At 44.0% G+C, this 17,874-nt stretch overlaps 1 protein-coding gene across 14 annotated transcripts in view; it reads left to right on the top strand.

Annotated features, from left to right (window-relative positions):
• LOC115570877 (RNA binding protein fox-1 homolog 3-like) overlaps positions 1–17,874 on the top strand; it is a 1,044,539-nt gene that overhangs the window by 961,691 nt on the left and 64,974 nt on the right. For all 14 annotated transcript variants that reach the window (XM_030399653.1, XM_030399654.1, XM_030399661.1 and 11 more), the window contains 2 exons: positions 11,189–11,281; positions 13,810–13,870. In XM_030399653.1, the coding sequence (XP_030255513.1) occupies positions 11,189–11,281; positions 13,810–13,870 (154 nt within the window). The remainder of the gene's footprint in view (positions 1–11,188; positions 11,282–13,809; positions 13,871–17,874) is intronic.

Genomic DNA, 17,874 nt, shown 5'->3' with positions numbered 1-17,874 from the left:
ATAAGGCCCCAAACATACTAAAATTTTCCAGATTACCCCCTCAAGTTGAATTCAATTTTCTCCAGGTTTAAGAAAATCTTGAGGTCTTTGAATCATAGAGATGCCTTTTGATCAATTGGAGATTTCCACTTCATCGTTTGCTTTCCTTCAAACTATTTGATAGTGGGGTATCCAAAGCATTAATGTTGGAAAATGGTTACCCAGTAATCTTCTAGGAGTGTACAAGACCAGGGGTTTAACTTATACAACATTGTGTAGGATCCATACTTAGAGTATACATCTACCCAAAAGCCAAACATTATTCTGATTTGTAAAGCCTGGCGTACACCCAACAATCTGCAAATTCCTTTATGAATCTGAAATCAACCTGGAAATATACGCACATGAATCCGCCTCATATACTGCCTTCATATGGTCAATGTTAATGCATCAAAATGAACCACTGAACAATTGTTATTTACAGTTAATCATGGCCGCAGCGAGAAAGAGACAAAGAAAATACAAATTTCTGGAACAGAGAACAATGCATTCATTGGTGAGGTGGAAGTTACAAAGCATGTTTTGTATACATTCATTCACGTTGTCCTCTAGTAGTGTGTGGACAGTGTAGTTCATGCAGCATTACACACATGTGGCAGTATTTCTATGATCAGACTTGCCAAAATGGTCACGACAGTGTTATCCCCCGCCCTAGGATATCAATTGAATATGTGACAGCTATCTATTGATTGAAGTTTAGCAATGGTGAACGCAGCCTGCGTTATGATCAGTACCAGGCACGTGCACACATAAGGCCCAAGGAACTGCTTGAGCCCCTGCCCTTTTTGCCTCGTATTAAAAAGGGGTGCGCCGTGACATTCTGACACCCCTCCATAGCGAAACCCCTCCATTCCAAAACACCCCCACTCCGAAACACCGCTGTTCCGACCCTCCCCTCAAAACACCGCTGTTCCGAAATTGATTTTCAAGTTTACATTACTTCCTACATCAAACACTGCCGTCAGCTCACCAGCCGCACTCACACAACTCATTTTTTGTTTTTATTGCTAATAGGCCTATGTCACAATCTTCATTTATTATGTAGTATATTTTCGCTTGCAGCAAACACATTTAAACGTTTGTCTAATCTTTTTACACGCGCTATCCGTGGTGCTGAAATCCCCACTTCCAGCCACACTCACACAAGCCGGCTGAACTCTGGCTTGAGCCCACTTCACCCAGGCGCAAGCCTGCAGCCCCCGCTCCTGCTGACAACAGACCAGGGGAGAAAACAGACATTCCTTTGCTCAGAACCCATATCAGGCTGTGTCTGAATATGCACGAAGATCGGTATAACGCATTGGAGAAATTTTCATACAATTTCGGATATTTAGCATGATAAAGTAATTTCAATTCAACATAGCCATTTGTCCAGCTGAAGCATAATGAGCGTTATGTCATTAATATGAAGTAGGCTTGTTTTGCGGTTAATCAGCCACATGATCCATTTGAACCCACAAAGGAAAAAAGGATAAATGCCTCCGTTTCCTTTCTGATTGTGGGGGGGGTTCGGAATGGAGGGGTTTCCCCGATAGACTTTTCGGAATAGCGGGGTCTTTGAAAAAAAGGGAAAACCCGCCATTACAATGAATTGAAGTCTATGTTCGGAACAGTGGGGTTTTGGAAAGGCGGGGCTCCAGGCTATAAAGCGGCCGGTGATTTTGTGACCCGCTGCAGGTGCGTGGGTGTGGGAGAGAGAGAGACATTAGCTTATAGCACTTTGTAGAAGGAGCTTTATAAAGTTCACTCCATTGACTTGTATTAGTTCACAGGGCTGAGCTGCCACATCCAATATGGGGGCGACGTCGACGTACGGTCCAGCTGATACCTTCAGTTTATTACCGGGAATACTGACTGTAAAGTACCGTGTGTGTTTCATGGGTCTGACTGTGAGTCTGCAGTCTCTCCCACCGTCACTGCCAGCTCTCTTCAGAGCGGCTTCATTACGATCACCATAAATGTTATAGAATTTCGCACTGGAAAAAAAATGTGCGGCTGATTTAACCAAGCAAACGTGAACCATGGCTGGCTTGACCGCAGTACAGAACTGGACATGGTGGTGATTTCCCCGCTGTTTCTGAAAACATGTACCACAGTCTATGCTACCAACACAGCCTTCACACTCTCCTCTTGTCCCTTCTCTTGCTCCAGTGTCGAATAAGCACACTGCCGCCCCCTAACGTAGATGCGTAGCACGGTCGGTCAGACTGGGGGCTGAAGAAGAAGAGAGGCCGCTGACGTCACTCTCCTGCGCCGCTTGGGATTGCGAATTTAAATTGAATTTTGGACCTTTTTTTGCAGGGGGCGGGCTTCAAAACGAAAAAGCAGTTTTCTTTGTCTTTGTGTAAGAAAATGAAAATGCAATTTGGATGATCTATTACTAATTTTATTTATGAGTCAAAAAATGCTGCTCTGACTTTGAAATGAAAAAGCATTTCTGCTAATGCATTTTAATTTTCAAATTTGACATTTCAAATTGAATTTTGGTACCTATTTGCTGGGCCATCTTTTGAATATTAAATCTTAAATGTCCTTTTCTTTATCATTTGAATTAAGTTACAAAATGAGCAGTCTTGAAGAAGAAAATGAAAATGCAATTTGGATGATTTATTACTGATTGTATTTATATGTCAAAAAATGCAGCTACATTCTGAAAATGAAAAAGCATTTCTGTAAATGCATTTTAATTTGAATTATGGTACAAATTTGCTTCCATATTAACCATCATTGTCTACTAAAAACTATTCACTGAATTGAACCATAGTGCACACTGTCTACTGTCTAATGACAGTTGCTGCACAGTATTTAATTAATCTAGCTTTTAAGTTTGTCAGTAGCAAACATGTGTCTGATTGTTAATCATAGGAGTGATTTTATACACTGATTATTATTTTGAATCAGAGGATACATATAGTCAGGGACATCCAGTTTAGAGAGGTCCAGTGCAGACAGATCCAAGTCAGCGACTCCCTGATCATGGAGATCCTGACAGGATAGTTGGTGATAGAGGTGTATTTTTTTTTTTGTCAGGTTTCACAAAATGGCAGGCAGGAACCCAATAGCACGACACAAAAACAGTTCAAGTGCAAAAAGAGGTTTTAATACCAAGCGAAGGTCAAACCAGGTAATCAGTCAGCGAAGCAAACAAATCCAAAAGGAGCAGGCAAAAGGGAGAGTCCAAAGTCCAAAAAGGCAGGTCAAATCACGAACAGGCAGGATCAGAATCAAATAATGGAACGCTGGAGAGCTAGGTAACACACTAGACAATCTGGCAAAGAACTGAGGAAAAAGGATCTGTACAAATAGTGAGGGGCTGATTAGCTGATGAGGAGCAGGTGAGTATGGGGGTGGAGCAGGCCAGGTGGATCAAACCAACAGGTAATGCAGAGCAGGGGGGAGTGGCAGGGTCTGAAATGACATGAGAGTTAGTGTGGAGAAAACAGGAAACAGACAGATGAAAAACTAAAGTCTGGCTGAAGTTGTGACAGAACCCCCCCTACAAGGGACGGCTCCTGACGTCCCACCAGGCTGGTCAGGATGGTCCCTATGGAAAGTAGAGATGAGGTCAGGGTCCAAGATGTTACGAGCCGGAACCCATGAGCGCTCCTCAGGGCCATAACCCTCCCAATCGACAAGGTATTGAAGACCCCTTCCCCGCCGTCGCGACTTGATGAGACGATGAACAGAGTAAGCAGGACCCCCGTCAATGAGCCGGGGGGGTGGCGGGGGTCTGGAGGAGGGCTGAAGCTGGCTATCCTTAACGGGTTGGACCTTGGAGACATGGAAGGTGGGATGAATCCTCATGGAGCGAGGGAGGCAGAGACGGACTGCAGCAGGGTTGATGACCTTACTGATGGAGAACGGGCCCACAAACCTTGGGGCCAACTTCCTAGACTCTACCCGGAGTGGGAGATCATGTGTGGACAGCCAAACCTTCTGACCAGGAGTGTAGCGGGGTGCAGGGGTCCGATGGCGGTTGGCATTTCTCTGGTACCGGTTGGACGAACGCAGGAGAGCAGAACAGGCCCGCAACCAGGTGCGCCGACAGCGCTGGACAAACGCCTGGACAGACGGGACACTGGCCTCTTGCTCCTGCTCAGGGAACAGTGGAGGTTGATATCCCCGAGAGCACTGGAAAGGAGAAAGCCCCGTTGCAGAGCTTGGAAGTGTATTATGAGCGTACTCAACCCACAGAAGCTGCTTGGACCAGGAGGACGGGTTCTGGGACGTGATGCAACGCAAGGCAGTCTCCATTTCCTGGTTCATCCGTTCAGTCTGTCCGTTTGATTGAGGATGGAAACCAGAGGATAGACTGACAGTGGCTCCCAACAGCTGGCAAAACTCTGTCCAGAAACGAGAAGTGAACTGTGGCCCCCGGTCTGAGACAATGTCACAGGGGATGCCGTGCAAACGGAAAACATGATGCAACATAAGTTCGGCAGTTTCCTTGGCAGATGGTAGTTTGGGCAATGGAACAAACTGAGCAGATTTAGAAAACCTGTCCACAATAGTGAGAATGGTGGCGTTACCCTCTGAGGGAGGCAGTCCGGTGACAAAGTCGAGTGAGACGTGGGACCATGGACGATGAGGAATAGGCAGTGGCTGAAGAAGGCCGGAAGGGGCATGGCGAGCAGTCTTGTGCTGAGAGCAAATCTGGCAGGCAGCGATAAACCCCTTGGTGTCCTCTTCCATGGAAGCCCACCAGAAACGTTGCTTTAGCAGAGCTAAGGTGCGCCTAACCCCCGGGTGACAGGCAAGGCAAGAAGAATGTCCCCACCGGAGGACCTGAGAGCGAAGATTCACAGGCACATACAGACAATTATCAGGGCAAGCACTGGGAGCCGGGTGGTCGGCCTGAGACCGTTTTACCTTGTCCACAATGTCCCAGGTAACTGCACCGATGACCACCTTAGTGGGGAGAATACTGTCAGGTTGCTTGGGACTGTTGTCAGACTGGAACTGGCGGGACAGGGCATCTGGTTTGACATTCCTCGAACCTGGGCGATAAGACAGGGTGAAATCAAAACGATTAAAGAATAAGCCCATCTGGCCTGAAGGGAGTTCAACCGTTTGGCTGACCGGATGTACTCCAGGTTTTTGTGGTCTGTCCACACCACAAACGGATGCTTCACCCCCTCCAACCAGTGTCTCCACTCCTCGAGAGCCATCTTGACAGCCAATAGCTCTCGATTTCCAACATCATAATTCCTTTCTGCTGGGGACAATTTGCGGGAGAAGAAAGCACATGGGTGCAACTTTTGATCCTCTGACCGCTGTGACAGGACTGCCCCCACCCCGGAGTCTGACGCATCCACTTCCACAACAAACTGGCATTCTGGATCTGGAAGGATGAGAATGGGAGCAGAAGAGAATCGTGATCTTAACTCCCTGAACCCCCTTTCTGCAGCAGGGGACCATTGAAAGGCTATCTTCTGGGAGGTGAGGGCTGTCAGGGGGGCTGCCACAGAACTATAATTGCGGATAAACCTACGATAGATATTGGCAAACCCCAGGAACTGTTGAAGTTTCTTGCGAGTGGTGGGAACTGGCCAGTCCACCACCGCCTTAACTTTGGAGGGATCCATGTGAATACGTCCGACTGATATGATGTATCCCAGGAATGACACCTCAGTGGCGTGGAACTCAGACTTCTCCGCCTTCACGAACAACTGGTTCTCTAGGAGTCTCTGGAGGACACTACGTACATGCTGCAGATGTTCCTGTTCAGACTTTGAGAAGATGAGGATATCGTCCAGATATACAAACACAAATACATTGAGAAAATCCCTGAGCACATCATTCACCAAGGCCTGGAATACTGCAGGAGCATTGGTGAGTCCGAAAGGCATAACCAGGTACTCGTAGTGGCCCCTTGGGGTATTAAATGCCGTTTTCCACTCATCCCCCTCCCGAATGCGCACAAGGTGATAGGCGTTCCTGAGATCAAGCTTGGTAAACACAGAAGCCCCTTGCAACAGTTCAAATGCAGAAGATATGAGTGGGAGGGGGTACCTGTTTTTAATGGTGACGTCATTCAGACCACGGTAATCAATGCAGGGCCGGAGAGATTTGTCCTTTTTGTCCACGAAGAAAAATCCAGCTCCAGCAGGAGACGAAGAGGGACGGATGATGCCTGCTGCCAGTGAGTTGTTAATGTATTCGTCCATAGCCTTGGTTTCAGGGGCTGACAGAGAGAAGAGTCTCCCCCTTGGTGGTGATGAGCCAGGGAGGAGGTCAATAGCACAATCATACGGGTGGTGTGGGGGAAGCGAGGTGGCCCGTACTTTGTTAAACACCTCCTTTAAGTCATAGTACTCAGATGGAACACCTGTGAGATCTGGGAACTCATTAGCAGAAGAGGTGTTGAAGACAGGTGAAGAGGCAGATTTCAGACAGACTGCATGACAATGTTCACTCCATTGTAGAATGGAACCAGTTCTCCAGTCAATGTGTGGATTATGTTTTATTAGCCAAGGAAACCCCAGGATAACTGGCTGATGAGGAGCGTTTATCAGGTGAAATGTAAGTGATTCGGTGTGGTTACCTGATATGCCCAGATGAACAGGAACAGTGCGGTGGGTTACTGTGCAGAGGAGGCGCCCATCCAGAGCAGTAGCATTGATAGGCTCAACCAAGGGTTCCTGATTAATACCCAGCTGCATGGCAAGATCACGATCCAGGAGGTTAGTGTCGGCCCCGGCGTCAATGAGGACAGAGACTGTGTGCAATTGTCCAATCCAGTTGAGCTGGGCATGAAGAAGTGACCGAGAGGGCATTTCAGAGTTCATGATGCGGCTCACCAGCGCCCTCTGGATTCCTGGTGAGCCCTGTCTTTTACTGGACAGGAAGACACGTAATGACCTCCCTGCCCACAGTACATGCAGCAGTTCTCCCTTTGGCGCCGCTGTCGTTCAGCAGCTGACAGCCTGGTCCTGCCAAGTTGCATGGGCTCAACTGGGTCGCTAGGGGCACTCGCAGGAGGAGAAAGCATTGAAGATGAAGGTGACGCTGGAGGCCGGGGAAGATTTCTGGGAGTACTGGTGAGCGCTCTCTCTCGTCTCCTCTCCTGGAAACGTCCATCGATGAGGATAGCCGTGGCGATTAGAGCGTCTAAACCTGTCGGAGGGTCCCGAGCCGCCAGCTCATCTTTGATGTCATCAGAGAGTCCGTTGTAGAAAGCATCGGTCAGGGAGGAAGAGTTCCAGTCAATCTCCGCAGCGAGTGTACGGAACTCAATGGAATAATCAGTCACTCTCCGGCTCCTCTGAACCAAGTTAAACAGTCCACGAGCAGCCTCTTGACCAGGAGTAGCATGGTCAAAAACCTTCCGAAGACCCTCAGAGAATGCAGTCACAGAAGAACAAAGAGCCGACTGCTTCTCCCACTCAGCAGTGCCCCATTCCCGAGCACGCCCAGTAAGCTGGGTGATCATAAATGCCACTCTTGACCTCTCAGTGGGATATGTGAGAGGCTGTAGTTCAAAAGTCAATGAGCAGAGAGTCAGAAAAGTGCGGCAGGTACCTGGGGCTCCCGAAAAGCGCTCAAGAGCACTTAAACAGGGTTCTGGACCCGAGACGGCAGTAGGGCTGGGCGATATATCGATATAAAACTTATATCGATATATTTTTGAAATGTGATATGGAATTAGACCATATCGTATACATCGATATAATTCAAATTTGCGCTGTGATCCTTGCTCTGGGCAAACTGCTGACCCGGAGCTCTCTGCACTGCTCCCCCCGCCCCTCCTCCTTCATGCACAGAGAGGGGAGGGGCTGGAACAGACACTCCGGCACTCTTCAACAAACACTTTGGTGGCCGCCGTTGCCCCACACTTTGGCCTTGATACCCCGTGAAAAAATATCATCGCACGGCCACCAGTCAGCGTAGCGGGCTTGCCTTTAATTACAGCCACCTGAGTGCACAGTAGTCACTCACAGTAACTTCAGTGAGTCCGCGGTTCGCGCAGGTGGAGTCTCATCATCACGATGATCTCACGTTAAAGCCTCTCAAACAGCAGCAGCGTCTCAAAACAGAAGAACGAAACTTACAGCACAGCGAGCGAGCTCAGCCGGTTTTGACATGATACGTAACTGACGTATGTGGTAGGATTTAGTCCGGTAAAGTTGGAAATATATTCACAGATTCGAACTTCCCGGATCAATAACTCATAAGGGAAACCTTGTTAAACCCCACTGACGGCTCTTTCCTACCGTAGTACGGTAGACAACGAGCTACAACCGTATGTTAATCAAAACGAGCGTCTGGACATTAACTCTGGTCTGTATGGTCAGCCAGCTGTGAGACGAGGGAGAGAAACTACAAAAAAAATATTCAATAACTTCACTATTATTCAGAGTGTAGTGCCACCAAAATCACTCCACACATCAGTGGTCTCCTGCTGGTTATTCTACAATTTTTTTGTTTGGAAAAAATGTGCTTTGCCATAATTTTGGGTAATTTCTATTTGGGAGAAATATTCAATAACACTAATATTCAGTAAGGTGTCACAAAACTCACCTCACTCTAACCCTACTTAAAAAAACTGTTTTGTAATGTAACATTAACTTGATATTGGCATTTAAAAAATGTTTTAATACATAATATATATATATATATATCGTATATCGATATTCAACCTAAATATAATCGGGATATGACTATTAGTCCATATCGCCCAGCCCTAGACGGCAGGAGCAGAAGGGCTGGTGGGTGGTGGAGCTGCTGGGGTTTGTCTGACCTGCATGAGATGCTGGAGTTGACCGCTCAGAGTCTCCAGATGTTGATTGTGGCGTGCAGAAGACTCCTGGAAAGCCACCTCCATAGCAGTGAAGCGTTTCTCCTGATGGTGTAGAGCAGCAGCTTGTGCTGCCAGTTCTTGCTTTATGTTCTCTGTGTTGGCTGGGTTCATTTCTGGCCAGATTGTACTGTCAGGTTTCACAAAATGGCAGGCAGGAACCCAATAGCACGACACAAAAACAGTTCAAGTGCAAAAAGAGGTTTTAATACCAAGCGAAGGTCAAACCAGGTAATCAGTCAGCGAAGCAAACAAATCCAAAAGGAGCAGGCAAAAGGGAGAGTCCAAAGTCCAAAAAGGCAGGTCAAATCACGAACAGGCAGGATCAGAATCAAATAATGGAACGCTGGAGAGCTAGGTAACACACTAGACAATCTGGCAAAGAACTGAGGAAAAAGGATCTGTACAAATAGTGAGGGGCTGATTAGCTGATGAGGAGCAGGTGAGTATGGGGGTGGAGCAGGCCAGGTGGATCAAACCAACAGGTAATGCAGAGCAGGGGGGAGTGGCAGGGTCTGAAATGACATGAGAGTTAGTGTGGAGAAAACAGGAAACAGACAGATGAAAAACTAAAGTCTGGCTGAAGTTGTGACATTTTTATACGCTGAGGTCTAAGCAGATTAAGATGAAGATAAACATAATAGTAAGACAAATACATAGAACTCCCTGGTCCTTAATGAAATGTGTATTTGGAATTTAAAAATGCCACTTTTAGAGACTTGGCAGATTTTTGAAGTATAATAAAAAATTAACGTCTACATGAAACCATGAATTGTGTGGTATCGTACCGAAACCAGATCAAATCGAATCGCACCAAACCTGAATTAAATTGAATCGTATTGTATCCATGATAAATGTATCTAGATACGTATCGGATCGACTTACAAAGGAGAGATGCCCACCCCTAGTAAACAACTTTGATATGAAGTGAAATCATTTGTGAGATGTATCATTATGCACAGAAAAATGCCTCTCAAGTTTAATTTCTACAATCTGCTTCAATTCACCACCTCACTGTTTGTGTCACCAATTCCTCTTACCTCCAAAATGTTCATACGCATGGGTCAAAGTTTGCTTCCAGGTCTGCACAATAAAGTTTTTTTTTTGAGATCACAACTAGATCACAACAGACAGGTCCCGTTTTGTGCATACATAATGTTTTTAAATGAGACCCCTGAACATGCTGACATGTGACATGTACAGTATTACAAGTGTCTGTGATACTAGGGATTTTTGTATATCATGTTGTGTAATGTTGCATTTTAATATGTTGTCGTGATTTTGTACAGCTGCAAATTTAGCCAGTTTTCTTATGGAAAAGAGGTTTTGATCTTAATGTGATTTCCTAATAAAATAAAAGTAAGATAAATAGATAAAATAAGGGCAAGTCTGGATGTGGTCCAAACCCTTTGCGTGTGATTCCGCGATAATAAAATTATAGCAGTTGTCCACTCACCGTCCCTGCAGCTGCAGTTCAGCCACTTTAACAGCCAACTTCAATACAGTTGTCCATCTCCCTCTTCTTCCGTCTCATCTTTGGGCCGTTTCCTTTTTTCTTTGCAAAGTAGCTTGCAAAGACATTTTTTTTCCACTAATCTCAGCCAGCTTGATTTTTTAGGGTATACCGGTCCGTGACTGAAAAAGGTATGTGTCAAGCGCGCCAAGAGGAACAGATGGATGTTGTTAACAGAGAATCCGTTTTTCAAAATAAAACAACTTTCCGAGTATGATCGTCAATATGACAGAAATAAAATAACATATTTATTCTATCTCTGCGGCCCGGTACTAAACTATCCGTTTTGGTGGTTGGGGGACCACTGCTGTACAGTATTCACCATGAGGTAATGAAAATGAAGAACAAAATAAAACATACTGCTGTGAGACGCATGAGGAATGCAAAACACAGTGAGTCATAAAAAATTAGAGCCATACCACAGGTATAAGCAAATTACAGAGCAAGGATAATTAGATAATTGTTTAATTTTCAAAAACTAGAGAAAATTTCAGATGTACATTTATTACCCAGGAATTTGCACTTACACTGATGGTCCATCCATACAACCTATTAATTTTCAACCTACTTTTATATAATTATAATCAGCACTCTTGTCTATGGTTTGATGTCCTGTGTTCCCAGCTTTCCTTACTGTAACTCCAGCTGTTTCTCATGTTTGCCTGACCAGTCTTCAGTCTGTCTGGGATCTGCTTCAAGATCTAGACCTCCTCCTGACCTGCAGCTCTCTGCTTTGTGTCTTTTTCCTCTCTCCTTTTTCCCTGTTTGTTTTATCATTCCAATTCTGGACTTCTTTTCTTTGTTGTTTGATTTTCAATCCCACCTCTGGGCCACTGCAGGGCTTTGGGTTTGTAACATTTGAAACGAGTGCAGATGCAGACCGTGCACGGGAGAAACTAAATGGTACAATCGTAGAGGGACGCAAAATAGAGGTGCCTTCCTTTTCCTGTCTCTCCTTGTCTCCTGTTCCCCTTCTTCTGTTATTCCCCTCCTCTTCCCCTTGAATTTCACTTTTCTTTCTGCGCCTGCCTGATGTTTTCTGCAATACTCCCTCTTTTCCCCCTCTTCCTCCATCCATTTCCTCTCTCTCACCTGCCTGCTGCACCTTGAACGCTGCATGCTGAACCCTGATCAGTAAGTGTGTGTGACAAAGAGAAATACAGACCTATTCAGGAGTGTGCATGTGTGTTGCAGTGTGTTGACACAAATTATGAATTATTCTTCTTCCTTATGATGCATTGTGTCATGTCTGTTTGTCTCTGTGGTTTTTGCATGAGGTCATGTTGTGTTTGATTTGAGTTAGGAGTACCATGTTATAAAATAGTTCCATCCAAATGACCTACAGTGATCTGGCAATCTGATTTACAGCTTGTCAAACCTTTTTGTCCTTAGACCTTAGCAGTTAATGTCCAATTTTGATGTCATCATCATCTTGCATGGCGTTATATTTATCCCATCTTTGAATCTGTCTCCTCACTCTTTTTCCTGTTTCATTTTTTTTCAACTGTAACTCAATGGGGTTAATCAAATAAAATAATATTTTAGGGTGTTACTTATTTTTTTGCTCTATTAAAGGATTTTTACCTTGACAACTATTTACTTAGAAAACTATAAACTCACATGCAGTAGCCTTATCTCTAATACTACTATGACCATGCCCTCCTGTTTATAATTTTTGAAGAAATGTAAATGCTGCTTCTGTTTTTTTTTTTTTTTTTTTTTTTTTTTGGGGGGGGGGGGGGGGGGGGGGGGGCTAGAACAAGGTGGCTAGTGAATGAACAATTCACAGGACTTTGACTCTGGGGACCAGGGTTCTGTATGTGGTTAGGTTCACTCAACAAAATGATTTTGCTTTAGCTCACACAGAGAACGTGGTTTGTTTAATCACGTTTCATTCCTAAATGTTTCCATATTTAGCATTTAGAATTGTTTCCACTTATTGTTATCAAAGAATTATGTATGGGCAGCACTACATTTCTTCCTGAGTTCATTTGCTGCAAAATGTGTTGTTCGTAAATGTAATTTATTAACAGTGCGTGCAAAATCAATTCTGCTAGGAATTTCCAACCTGTTACATAGTCATGTATAGGCAATAACTAGCTGTGAGCCACTATTGGAAAATTGTTTATAAATGACAATCTTGTTCAATTAAGTGTGCTCCAAGTGTACTTACCAGGGTAGTATACATAATATTATGGCTACACATGAATACAAGCAAACCCAACACAAGATTTTGCAGCCCTCATTATATTTTATGACAGTACATAGGTCACTTTTGTAGTAATTTACTAGCAATTGTAACCCCATTTTGACTTTAAGCCACCATTTCAACTGCCAATCACCAAATCAGGCTCATGGGAAAGTGGGACATTTGCATGCAGCACGATATTGAGTAGTGAGGGAATTGAGAAGGAGCTGTGTGTGCATGAAAAAAAAAAAATCGATAGGTTTTACTTTTTTTTCCGCAATTGTGGACTCTTAATATCTGAAATTGAACTTATTGAAATCTTTTTTATTGTTTAGGGGTTACAAACTACCATATCTGTGTGCATTTGTTCCAGTTTTTATATGTTGTTTAAATCTTTTCAAACTTGAATGTGTTACAACATCAGACTTCCGACTCACTGCATGTGCAAGATCTGATGTTACTGTGTTGTTGTTCCTGGAACATTGTCATTTTTAATGTCATCGCTTTGCCGCTCTGGAAAAAGACCAGAAAATGACACACATGGGAGGCATTATTTTTTGTAACACATGATCAATGGTGTGAAAGGGTCTACCTGTTTTTTTGTTTTTTTTGCTTATACCTAAACAAACAGCAAAAACAGAGCTGAAAAAATGAGGACACCAATTTGAACATCCTGTCCAGAGAAGACAGATGGTTTGAAAGAGGAGAGGAGAAGGACTAGGACATTACTTATCACCCACCTACAATGCTGTACTGAGTTCCCTCCTCAGACAAGTGAACAACCATTCACACCTGGGCTCACCTAACCTTAGCAAACCCCCATGAAGGCCGGTTGGGTCAACGGCCCACAAGTGGCACTTACAACTCTGAAAATCATGGTGTCCTTGATGACACTGTAAGGACACTCCTGCATTTCTAACTAACTGGAGGGGAGTTGAAGGCTTTAAAACTTTATGTAGAAGCCTCTTGGATGAGAGGTGAAGTCCAGTTGACTACAATACAGCACCTAGAATTAGCATGACCTGGATGACTGAGAACCTTCACCAACATTAATTATGGTTTTCCGGGAATGATATCTACACAGTGATATTAGATAAACCCACGGCATGGTCTCATTGCTGAAACTGTAAAATACTAGCATGGCATTAAGAATGGTTGTGATGTGTTTGCTCACAGCATTTACAGTTTGTGTGTGTGTGTGTGTGTGTGTGTGTGTGTACGTGTGAGCATGCGTTTTTGCTCTCATACTAACCACTGTCCATCTGCTGACAGGTAAACAATGCCACAGCCAGAGTAATGACCAACAAAAAGGTGGCGAACCCTTACACAAATGGTAAGACATCAACCTTATTTCCATTTCTTCCAAGCTTGTTTGTTAAGAGTGTGTGTCAGTCACGTAGATTATTTGATACATATTTAGCTACATGGGCTAGAATATGATTAAGGGACATTTCTTCTTTTTTTTCTTTTTTAAAGTATTGCTTTGGCCTTTTTACTTTTTATGGCTTTACTGATAATGCTAGCAACACTTTCAAAAGCAGACAGGTTATAAACGTTGTAAATGATAAAACAGGCTATGGGTGTTGTGATTACCTTAGACCTCACTCAGTGCGTTTACATGACACTCAAGAAAACTGAATTACTGGGTTAGTCCGACTATGATCGGATTTTTAAGATGCATGTATACACCTTAGTCTGACTAAAATCGGACCGGATCGGATTTCTCATAGTTGAATTAAAACACCTAGATTATTCGATTGATAGTTGCATTACTCCTGCATATACGTTCCATCGGATCGGATCAGATTTTGCGTTCTGCGCAGGTGCGAGATTTCTTTCCTGGGGCCATAAGCCGGAAGTAGAAGGACGGCGGTGGCAGCGTCTTTCCACCGAAATAACCGCAAGCAAGAGATCCATCGTGCATCTAGTTTGTGTAATTATCATGTACACCATATACGAAATATACAAAGATGTAGCTTTGTCTTGCTCTTCGTACGCAATATTTCTTGAATGCCGATGCAGTTTGTTGTTGCTGGTGATGTACAGAGGTCAGCCGGAGGTGGCTCTGTTACCACTAGTTGAAATGGGTACAGCGCCACCTATCGTACCAGGGTATGACATGCTCCGGCCAACAATCCGATTTTCTCACGGACAATTGCAGTTGTGTGATTGAGTAGCATAGTCAAACTATGGCTGTAATCCGATTAAGCTGTGCATGTAAAATGTACTGACTGAGTTATAGCTGGAAAAAGCTTTTAATCTCTGTTCCTTTGCCTCGTGTGTTTTTGTTGATGTTAGCTCTACTAGCATCCTTGTCATCTGCACAGGTTTCATCATGCCATCTCACTAGGTGACTGCTAATCGTCGTGTTACTACTATACTGTGTACGCTGTTCTATAGAGCTTACAAACAGCCTGCTTTTTGTCCAACTTCCAGTCCTTCTTATAAAATCAGAATCTCTTCCACACTAGATTTGATGGTTCATTGTAAATCCTGTCGGCATTGTCGGACATGTTGATTTTTTTTCCTTGGCAATGCCACGCTAACATTCCTGCGCCTCATATTGTGAGATTCTCGCCCCGACCTTTGCACTTTTACAACAGTTTGAAAATGCTGTGAGGAAGTAGCAGCATTGCAGCTTCGCTCAACCAGTTCTTAACTTCAAAATCGGGCCATCAACCGGTTGACAATACGTTTAGATCGATCCAGAGGTCCGCATATCTATGTAGTCGTATCTTCTTAAACTTTAAAACTGATTTCTGATTCATACCAGCTAATTTTAACACCCTATTTTTGAAACATTTTCTAATTGGGGCTTTCCTTGTGTTCCTGTCTGGTTTGCTTGCCGATCATTCCATTTCACTGCCAGTATCAGATCTGGCTGCGTTACAGAGCAACAGATCTTATGGTTATATTTTTTAAAAGAAATGTAAATCATCATGATCCAGTTTTACACATTGAGCTTGTATTGTAAATTTGAACGAAAATAGTATTTAGCTACAAAACGAAATGAGACAGCAAATTCTGCCTACACAAGAGTTGTTCACATTTGATTATTGAAACCAACATTTGTCAAAGAGGCAGGCAAATTGGTTTGAAATATCTTTTAAATAGTGAAGTTATTCTTTTCTCATTCAACAGGGAGTGGTGTTAAAAGGGTAAAAGGAAAGGGGTGACTGAGAAAGAGGCAGATTGGAGATTGACAGGGGATTTAAAGTTAGAGGGGGGTAATTTGGTGGATAGGTGAGAGAGTAAATGGGTAAATAAGTCGAGCCAATAAAAAGAGCCAGGAGTCATTCGTAAAGAGGAATGGAAGAACCCTTAGGGTGTGTATGTCTCCTCCATCACAGACTCATTTGGTTGGAAGGAATGAAAGAGTGGTGGAGGGAGAAAGGGAGAGCGCGATGGAGACTCTGAAAAGTAAAAGAAGTAAGAAGGGGAGGGAATGGATGATCGAGGAAAGGAATTGAATGGCCAGGACTGGTCAGCACCTCTCTTCCACATACACACACACACACCGACACAAACACAAACCACCTTCCTGTTTGAGGGTGCAGAGAAAGAGAGAATGAGCCCTGAAGGGTTTTCTATTCATCACTGTCAGTAGGCTATTGCACAAACACAGACAAAGCTACACACACACAGACACACACTTAATCTCTCTTTCTCTCCTCCTCTGCTCTCTCTTTCCCAGTTCCATTCAATGTGATTTGTTGGCTTCAGTAGTGGTTGAGCAATTTTTTGTCAAACACCAAAAATAGATTGAATAATATAGAAAAAGAAGAACTACATTAGTGCTCAACAATTAACATTTCTTATGACTGCACATTTGTATGAATGTGGGATAATAACAACAATGAGAAGAATAAGAAATACAGCCACGAACAACACTTCGTGGGTTCAAGCCATTTTACACTCAACGATTTGGAAAATTAACTATTTGTCCTATGTATATATATATGTATATATACATATATACATAGATAGATAGATAGATAGATAGATAGATAGATTAAGGCCATGTTTGTAAATAAACCTAACCCTACAAAGAAAGACAGAGAAAGACACCATATTGGAATGTCCGGTTGTGACGAAAACACCAATATCAACAAATTATGTATGAGAGTCTAGAAGGGTTGGCTTGGTAAAGGGGAGATTTCAACCATTATCCCTTGTAACTCTGCTCTGAGGAGCAAGGGGTTCACTCGAAAACGAAGGGTTGGAGTAAAACTTGGAAATAGTTTTGGCTTAACAGTCAAGGTTTCATTAAAAACGTCTTTTAAAGCTAGGGTCTACAATCCTGGAGAGCTAGCAAGAGAGCTAGCAGGATTTGAAAGTGGCTCCTCCTCTAAGTTCCACCCCCCCTCCCCACCCCGTCAGTGCTCCGTCCAAAGCCACTCCCCCACAAACTTGAACAGACAGCAGACAGGAAGTCAAGTGCTAAAATAACAAACTACATCCGGTTACTTTTCAAAATAAAACACTCCATGTTGACACTAGCACACATCGTGAGGCCAGCTGTCTACCATACTGCGCCGTTGCGGACTCAAACCGCAACCGGTGGGGATTGCCGGACGGTGGAGCAAAACCGGATCGGAGCCGCAACGCAGCGGACCCCTATCCAGTGGAAATTGGGCCGACTCATTAGCCATTCTCATGGCTAAAAACAACACACAAAGAAGCTAACGTTAGCATTGTGCTAATACGAGCTACAAACGTAGCCAAGTTGGCAAACCTCACACATTTCATGAAAATAACAAATCCCCCTGAAACAAAACAAATATTTACCTGTCCAACAGAAAGAGAGCAACCTCTGCATCACTTTTCAAGCCGTTCCCATGCCCCAGTTGTCTCCACCGCTCAAACGCCACACTGATGTTGACTCGGTCCGACTTCTTTCTTTATCCAGAGCCTTTTCGTAGCAGCATTTTCTGCCAGAGGCTTTCTTTTCCTTGCTTTGCCCTTGTGAGCTGTTACAAGTAATGCTGGCTGAATTTTCTCTGCCATTGTAACCAAATGAACGTCTTCTCCTGCAACTTGTATTTCTGCAGAGGAGTGTGCTGAATATTTCCGGCATCAGTAAAACGTAACGTGTGCATGCGCGGAGGAGGGAGGGACAGAGGACGAGACATGAAGGCATCTGACCAATCCGTGCCGTCCGGCCCGGACAGCACAGATTGGTCAGCTTTTTCTCAGGCCTACAGCTGCCACAGAGGTCCGATTATTTTCGTTCCTTTTTCTGAATACATAATGTATTGACTACTCTCAGGATAGCAGGATCATTTCACCCAGTATAACAAAATGTGTTTCTGAACAACATTACAGACCCTAGCTTTA

The sequence above is a fragment of the Sparus aurata genome, chromosome 20 (assembly GCF_900880675.1).
Source record: "Sparus aurata chromosome 20, fSpaAur1.1, whole genome shotgun sequence".
Taxonomy (NCBI): domain Eukaryota; kingdom Metazoa; phylum Chordata; class Actinopteri; order Spariformes; family Sparidae; genus Sparus; species Sparus aurata.
The sequence above is the reverse complement of the archived record's forward strand: the minus strand, read 5'-3'. Positions and strand labels throughout refer to the sequence as shown.